General features: G+C 35.7%; 1 protein-coding gene across 1 annotated transcript; it reads right to left on the bottom strand.

Moving 5' to 3' along the window:
• Positions 1–40: 40 nt before the first annotated feature.
• On the bottom strand, positions 41–2,573 carry LOC132202393 (glycoprotein-N-acetylgalactosamine 3-beta-galactosyltransferase 1-like). The gene is made up of 5 exons (XM_059629272.1): positions 2,282–2,573; positions 1,744–2,199; positions 1,088–1,367; positions 790–947; positions 41–446 (listed from the first exon to the last, which is right to left on the bottom strand). The coding sequence occupies exons 2-5, from the start codon at positions 2,188–2,190 to the stop codon at positions 168–170; spliced, it is 1,164 nt and encodes a 387-aa protein (XP_059485255.1). The 5' UTR covers positions 2,191–2,199; positions 2,282–2,573; the 3' UTR covers positions 41–167.
• Between the last annotated feature and the right edge of the window lie 5,743 nt (positions 2,574–8,316).

The raw sequence follows: 8,316 nt of genomic DNA, 5'->3' as shown, positions 1-8,316 counted from the left end.
TAATAATTTTAAATTAAACAAATTTTTTCTATTAATTTTATTTCGGCTTTTATTGCAGATTGCAGACGTAAATATGTAATAAAATATTAAAATACACAATTTCTACTGTGAAAAGGGTTATCAAAGTTATAGAGTGAAATATTCCAGGCAAGAGCTAGATTTCAGTCTTATTTTGGGTGTAGGTCGGAGAGTTTGGAGGCAATTTTCAACGACAGCTCGTAATATTGCTTGGCCGAGATTTCTTCACCAGGTTGGTCCCAAAGGTTTTCGTCTCGCAAAAACTGGCGCCACGGCTCGTCTCCTGCAGGCTTCGGAGCTGGAACACTGCCGAGGTAGCTTTTTCCTCGGAAGGGTCTCACGTGGTACAGAAGGTAGTGGAACTGATGCACTTTGTCTGGCTCGATGCCCTGAAAAGTGATCGAGGTGTCGCTGCAGCAGGTCAGACCCTGAAAAATAATATGGAAATGAATCTCTTTTAATTATTACTCCAAATATGGTAAAAATTTTGCTATACAAATTTGTCCTTTTAGAAGGAATAAATTGTTAAAAATTTGTAAGGAAATTAATGACACATAAAACTCAATTATTTTAATAGAATTCACAAAATAAAAATATTATGAAGACAAAGTGAATTTAGATAGGTGCCGTGTGTCTTTTTGTAACAACAAATTTATAAAAAATTTAAAAATGCTGTTTTTTTAAAGTAAGAATTAATAATTTAATTATGATATATGTTTTATAAGAAAAGGCGAGAAAAAGTTAAATTAATTATTTGTGGTTATTATTAACCTCAGAAACAGGATAAATGCTTCTCCTCCAATAGCTGTTCAGAACTGATAATTTATGCGAAAATAGAAGTTGGTTAAGGTTGAAACCATGAAATCGACCGCGTAGCCACTGGTCTCTGGTGTCTGTGGGGCGGATATCAGCTTCGCCCAAGTATTTTCCTGAAATAACACCGCATGAATTTATTATTGAGATTTTTTTCTATTGAATAATTTAGCTTTAACAAAAATATTCCTAAAATAATAAATTTTAAATTTCATTTCTTGTTAAGTGGAATTCAAGAAAGGAATAAAATTCTTACCCAAATAAAAGTCTTCGTTCTTCCAGTGCTGGCCGCTGGTCTCGCACGCTTTTGAGTTGTTGAACCTGCGGGCAATGACCCCAAGGGCGCCTCTGCTGAGCACATAACCAGCCTGGGCGACGTTGTAGTCCTCGTTCCACAACGTCATGGCGTGGCCCAGGTAGTGGGGCTTATCGGCGCTCAATGGGGCGACTAGAAGCCGAAGATTTTCAGGCATGACGAAAAGGTCCTCAGGGGCAAAAATCACCCACTCGAGGTGATCCATTGAAGTTGCCCAAATCTTGAGTAAAAAAAAAATACAAAATATAAATTTTTAAGAAGATTACAAAAATTACTATTTTAATAAAGCCAATAATCTTTTATTATTTTAATTTTTTTTCATTTATATTAAAATTTAACTTTTCATTAAAATGTTAATTTCGTTAATATAATATTAACAATTTATTGTTTAAATTTTTATACTCTTCATGAATTTTTATTGATTGATTGATAAATAAATTCTATTATTAAAATTTTTTTCTTTAATAAATTCTCGAATGAGTGTAAAGATGTTATGAATTTCAGAAGTAATTGAATTAGCTTTGAAGTCTTTGGGAGCTTTCTTTGTTATATTTTATAAAACAAATTAAAACACTTTTTAAATAATGTTCCCCTACCTCACTAATTACATCACATAGAAGGTGCCACGACGATTTGTGGTTGGTCAACATCTTGATTTTCTGGCCATCGTCAGGTGCCTCAAAGTCTTTGTGCGAACTGGTGCCCGCCGCGTAGAATCGCAGTTCATTGCAGCTCGGGCCCCACGTCTTCTCGATGGCCTGGGCCTTCTTGCCGCTCCTGGTGAACACCACGCAGATGACGTTCACCTTGCGGAAAAGAAACTGCGCCTCGTTCGACACGTTCCGTCCATAGGAAACAAAGTCGGCCGTCAAAGGGCTGCTCTGGAGGCCCTGCGTGGCCAACCAGTCGCGGTAGGGCTCGTCAGGACGGAGGGGTTGCTGTTGGGGTCGGAAGAGCAACAGGCACAGTTGGAAGCCGACCAGGTAGGCGCCGCAGAAGGCCAATATTTGCGACGCCTTTGAACAAGGCATTCTCGCTCTCATAGGTCACATCTGCATAAAAAAAATTAGCTCATCGTAATAATTAAATTTAAAAAGAAAATTATTTTGTTCATAATTAGGATGATATTCTCACCTTCGTTCAGGTTTCAGGTTTTCACAACTGAAGATTTGTTTACTTCAAAATTTTAACTGTTTTTTGTCAAATGTAAGCACAGATTTTTGCTCAAATCTCAAAATTATTGAGCTACTTCCCGTCAGTTTTGTGCTCTGTGTTTATTTACAGTTTCTCTACTGATAACCCTTTTAAGCCTACCTGCAGAGGACCTTCACATCTATACCCTGGTGCCACCTGGCGGCTTAAATTTTACTGAAATTTTATTTCTCCCACATGCAGAGTCATTCATTTCTCTTGCGGTACAAAATTTTTTATTTTTTATCTCGGCTGACCTTTAGCACGAGGAAATTCGCACAAGATAGCATTCGTTTATTGCGACGATGCAGATAAATTTCAATATAAACTGGCTACGCAGCTATATTTTTTAATTTGCTGACGTCTTTTGCCCTGATATATGTATTTCATGCAATATATGATGATCAAAGATATAAGTATAGAATAGAAAAATGTTTAAAAATTTTATTGAAATTCTAGGTCTAGCATAATATTTGAATTTGGAGCAGGGGTCTAATTCTGTAAGATAGAATCGTTCCATTTCCATTTCTATTTCATTTTCCATTTGCTTACCCATTCTATTTCGTCGCCTTTTCCGATTACGACTTCTATTTCGCAGCCTATCCATTTCTATTTCGTCGTCAATTTTAATAGTTGAGCCATTTATTTATTTATATTTAATTTAATTATTCCCTATGCTTACAGTGCTCTTCAAATTGTTTTTAATATTCAGGTTGATAAAATTATATGAATTATATAATTTCTAATGAAAATGTATATTTATAATTCTTATATGTCTCTCGCACCCCCTTTTAATCGAATCTTTTTATGGCTCATAATTAGGGGGGATCAAGATAATTTTTCCTTTCACGAAGTTAATTAAATCAATTTCTTAAAAATTGGTTGAATTAAAAAATTTTAATATTTTTTTTTTAGCAAATTAGCAACCATGTATTTTATATTATTTAATTCATCGCGTGCGCTGTTTGGTACCACAATTTGCGCCCACACTGTGGTACCACAATTTGCGCCCACACTGTGGTACCACAATTTGCGCCCACACTGTGGTACCACAATTTGCGCCCACAATGTGGTACCACAATTTTCTCCCACACTGTGGTACCACAATTTCCGCCCACACTGTGGTACCACAATTTGCTCCCACACTGTGGTACCACAATTTGCTCCCACACTGTGGTACCACAATTTGCTCCCACACTGTGGTACCACAATTTGCGCCCACACTGTGGTACCACAATTTGCGCCCACACTGTGGTACCACAATTTGCTCCCACACTGTGGTACCACAATTTGCTCCCACACTGTGGTACCACAATTTGCTCCCACACTGAGGTACTTTTGACTAAACGCCTTTTTCAAATAATTTTTTATACATTTTATTGACTTGAGTATATTAAAAATCATTTGAAAATTACTGTAAGCGCATATGCAATAATTAAATTAAATATAAATAAATATATATAATTATTTATTTATATTTTTATATATATATAAATATAAATATGGCTCAACTATTAAAATTGACGACGAATTAGAAATGGAAATGGATAGGCTGCGAAATAGAAGTCGTAATCGAAAAAGGCGACGAAATGGAATGGGTAAGCAAATGGAAAATGAATATAGAAATGGAAATAGAAACGAAAAAGCTTACAGAATTAGACCCCAGGTTTTGTTAAGGAAAAATATCATAAAGTTGAGTGATAAAAATAGCTTTTATTTGTTTTCAATTCTGGTTTTATAATTATTTCTGTTATTAATAAAATTAGTATTTGCATTTTGGGATGGTTCTTGGCAAAAATTCGCCAGTTTCATAGCGGCAGGTGTACTTGGCAGCAGGCGGAGATTCGAAGCGGCTGCCACCAGTGCAACCCAAAGTGCATTCAACACTATCCGAGTTCATAGTACATTGGACACGTCCATTGAATCCTCTGTCATAAAATTTGCTCATTGCGCAACGACTCTTCTCTGAATAAAAAATATATGATTTTGAGTGAAATTTCTTTCGAGAGCTACATTTTTACGGTATTGGCACTGCGGTCCTCGGAACTCGTCTGAACAAGTACACTTGTTGTGGTCATAGCACCTTCCATTGTTCTGGCACGGCAGGTCGCAGATGGCTTTGATTAAAATTAATTTTTTTTTTAATACAAGTTAATTTGTTGAAATATTTATTTACGTTCGCAATCTGGGACTGTTTGCCACCTTGACACTGTTGACACCCATTTACCGTCGCGGCACTCCATCGTGGTTGAATCCAAGTTTGTCCCTGGAAAGCGATAACCCTCTAGACACTTAAATGTGCACAGCCTGTTAAAAAATTATTAAATCAAATTATTCTATGAACAATTTTACATTAAATTCAAATAATGAATTTATTGCCTCAGAATGAAGAAAAATTATCATGCAGTGTTAAATTTAGTTTACCTTGATTTGCAACTCATGAATGTGTTGCCTGCTGCACTTGGCCAGCCCGAGCAAGTCTGTCGGTCCGTCACAGCGCTTAATTAAGCAATTGGAATGAAATAAATTTCAAAAAAATATTTTTACTAAACTTATAACCAAACAAGAAAAGTTTTAACACCCTTATTAAAAAATCCGTCATTGGTAAATTTTAGATTTTAATAAATTATCATAAAACTTACGCCATCGCTGCGGCCAAGAGTACTGCAATTGTAATCACCAGTTTCATTTTTCGTCTTCAGAGTATGACTGATTTTAAATTGCTTGCTGGGGTCATATTTATATAATATTGGCTTCAAGGGCAAGGACGGCTCATGATCATGAGGAAAAATGGCTCAAATATAATATAGAAATTATCAATTTGACTTATAATTATAAGCGACCTCTGCGATCTCTGCCGCCGAGGTCAAGGGTTTATTTTTATTTTTCTAACAGTCTCAGCAATAATATTTAGTTTCAAGAAGTGTTTATTGGGTTCGAAATTAGGGCAACTATGCCCCATACATGAACTCATCCAAATAAATGCAAAACAAAAATTTTAAAACAAGAGAGAGAGAAAACATTAATATTGCTCAAAATATTGCTTTTTCAGTACTGATTTAAAAAAATTAACATTTTCGTTCAAACATAGATTTGATGGTAACTCATTCCAAAGCCTATAGCATTGAACTTGAAAACAGTTTTCCGGTACCTCCACACTAACAAACGGTGCGAGCAATTTCATTCGGTGCGCTCTCGTGCGCCCGAGCAAATTTACATCATACATTGTAGTAACGTAGTCGTTCAAGTACTCTGGACTATTTTTATACAAGATTTTGTGTGTCTGAACTAAAATTTTCAATTTATGCCTATCCGCGATTTTCAGTATTTCACATTTTTTATACAAGGGTGATAAATTTTGGCCGATCTTTACATCAAAAATGTACCTGATTAAATGATTTTGTAGTACTTGCAATTTGTTAATTTGCGAGGCTGTCAAATTACAGTAAACTATGTCACAGTAATCGAAGTGCGGCAGAATCAAGCTTTTAACAAGTCTCACTCGAACTTTTTCAGGGGTTACATTTCTGAATTTTTCAATACTTTTTAAAGTGCCGTAAACTTTTTGCGATATTCTGGACACTTGCGCATTCCAAGACAAGTTCTTATCAAACATAATTCCAAGGTTTTTCGCTTCTTGCACAAAATTTAACTCAACATCATTTAAATATAATTTTTCACTTAGCATCGCGGAAATTTTAGAATTATTTCGTTCTGAGCATACAAACATAGCTTGTGATTTACTCGGGTTGAGTTTAAGTCCATTCGCTTCTGACCAATACACAACATCTCTTAATACTTCGTTCATAATCTTAACACACTCGTTTACATTATTCGACAGGCAGCTAAGATAAAGCTGAGTGTCGTCCGCATAAACATGGTACTTGCACCTATCCTTTAACACTGCCGATAAATCGTGCGTGTACAGAGAAAAAAGAAGTGGCCCAAGAACTGAGCCCTGGGGCACGCCGCATTCAATATTCATCCATTGAGAAAAACTACCATCACTGTTTTTAATTGCATGCTGACGGCCTGATAGATAACTTTCAAAGAAACGCAAAACAGGTGCGGAAAAATTCAATTGATTTAGTTTACTCAACAAAAGACCATGGTCAACCAAATCAAATGCTTTTGAGAAATCAAGAAAAACCATTAGCGTTACTTCATTTTTAAACATTGAAATTCTCAAATCCTCAGCAATTTTTAACAGAGCCGTTGTCGTGCTACGCAATTTCCGAAATCCAGATTGAAGCCTATCAAGGACCTCATTTTTTAATAAAAATTCCATCATTTGATCAAAAACAATTTTTTCCAAAATTTTTGAAACAACGCACAGCAAGCTAATTGGCCGGAAATCAGAACTACTAGCGGGGCTACGAACTTTTGGCAGAGGCATCAAAATAGCTTTTTTCCAAATAGCTGGGAAATATGATGTTTGCAGCGCAGAGTTAATAATAAACGTGAGAGATGGCAGAATTACATCAATAGTCATGAGCAGCATTTTGTTACAAATATTGTCGGTCCCTTCAGAGGGTGACTTTATACTTCTCAGCGCTAATTTCACTTCCAATGGGGTTACATGTTTAAAATAAAATTTATCGCCTGAAATTTTGCGAGGGATTGAGAAATTTTTAACAATTTTGTTCAAAATATTAGAGGGTCTTTTCACGGTCAAATCATTTACAAGCTCGTCAGAACTTAGGACGAGCTCGGCAACTCTGGATTTATCTTTCACCAAGCCTAATCCTCGCAACTTACTCCACATATGCTTAGTTCCTGAGATTTGATTTAAACTGTCAAAAATCACTGATTTCTGGAAATTCAAAATTTTTTGTTTAACTTGGTTTCTCAGCGATTTAAACAAATTAAATGAAATAATATTGTGATCTGATTCTGCCTTTCTTCTCGCCTTATCCCGGTCTTTAATCAACGCTTTCACACCAGATGGAAATGAGGGCTTAAATTTTTTCATTATTTTAATTTTTTTCTTTGGTGCTACTTGGTCAAACAGCGAAACAATTTTTTTGTTAAAAGATTCAACTCTCGCTTCAAGTGATATATTTTCAACTTCCTCGTGCCAACTTATTTTAAACGCTTCAGTGCTTAACAAGTTACGATCAATTTTACCAAACTCACGGATATGTTTAAATTCACTCATACTTTCTGGAAGCTCACCTTCAATAATAACATAAAGCATTTGATGGTGTGACAGCATATTGAACAATTTTCCAAAGCCTGCATAAACTATTTCTGGAGAAACCATTATGGCATCAATTGTTGTTACTGCGTTGTAAGAAATGTGCGTGTTTTCAATAGGAAGCCTTTGAATGCCAAGCTGTTTAATATGTGACTCTAAATTATTGAGAAGATTCGAGTTAACTTTAAAATTGCAGTTAAAGTCTCCGAGCAGAACACAATTATCGTATTGAACATAAGTATTTTGCAGCTCGCTAAAAAGATCATCAAAGTTTACTTCTGGTGATGGCCTTCTGTAGACGGCCACAAGCAAAATCTTTTCATTTAAAATTTGAGCTTCCACCATTAAAAACTCTGCCGAATTATTTTTACTCTCCGAAGAGGCGCAAACCACTTTAAACTTTAAATTGCGTTTTATGTAAAAAGCTACACCACCGCCACGAGTTTCTTTTCTGTCGTGCCTAATTAATTTATATCCTTCAATTGCATACCTTTTATCAATATTATGTTTATCTTTAAGCCACGTTTCGGATATACAAACAACATCAACAATTTGCAAAGATAAATTTGTTCGGAGCAAACGCATATGATCCAAGTCCGCGAGTGACTGAGCATTTATACTAATAACTTTTAAATAATTTTCCGGTTTTTTTTTCTTATCACAAAAAAAGCGTATCACTTCACTTACAAGTTTTAGTTTTGGCTGTTCACATCTGAGTCCGACCCTGGGTTCCTGTTGGCCGATCGCAGCCTGTCCAAGCTCCTCGTCGACGTGCCCCTCT

Source organism: Neocloeon triangulifer, unplaced genomic scaffold (assembly GCF_031216515.1).
Source record: "Neocloeon triangulifer isolate White Clay Creek 2 clone unplaced genomic scaffold, ASM3121651v1 ptg000015l, whole genome shotgun sequence".
Taxonomy (NCBI): Eukaryota; Metazoa; Arthropoda; class Insecta; order Ephemeroptera; family Baetidae; genus Neocloeon; species Neocloeon triangulifer.
Note: the sequence above shows the minus strand (reverse complement) of the source record. Positions and strands in the feature narration are given on the sequence as shown.

Bases quoted from the DNA above. Each gene is read 5' to 3' on its own strand.
- LOC132202393 (XM_059629272.1), bottom strand. From the start codon at position 2,190: ATGAGAGCGAGAATGCCTTGTTCAAAGGCGTCGCAAATATTGGCCTTC. The intron at 1,368-1,743 runs GTAGGGGAACAT...TTTTTACTCAAG, and splicing joins TATGTGATGTAATTAGTGAG to ATTTGGGCAACTTCAATGGA. The intron at 447-789 runs GTTAATAATAAC...ATTATTTTTCAG, and splicing joins GCATTTATCCTGTTTCTGAG to GGTCTGACCTGCTGCAGCGA.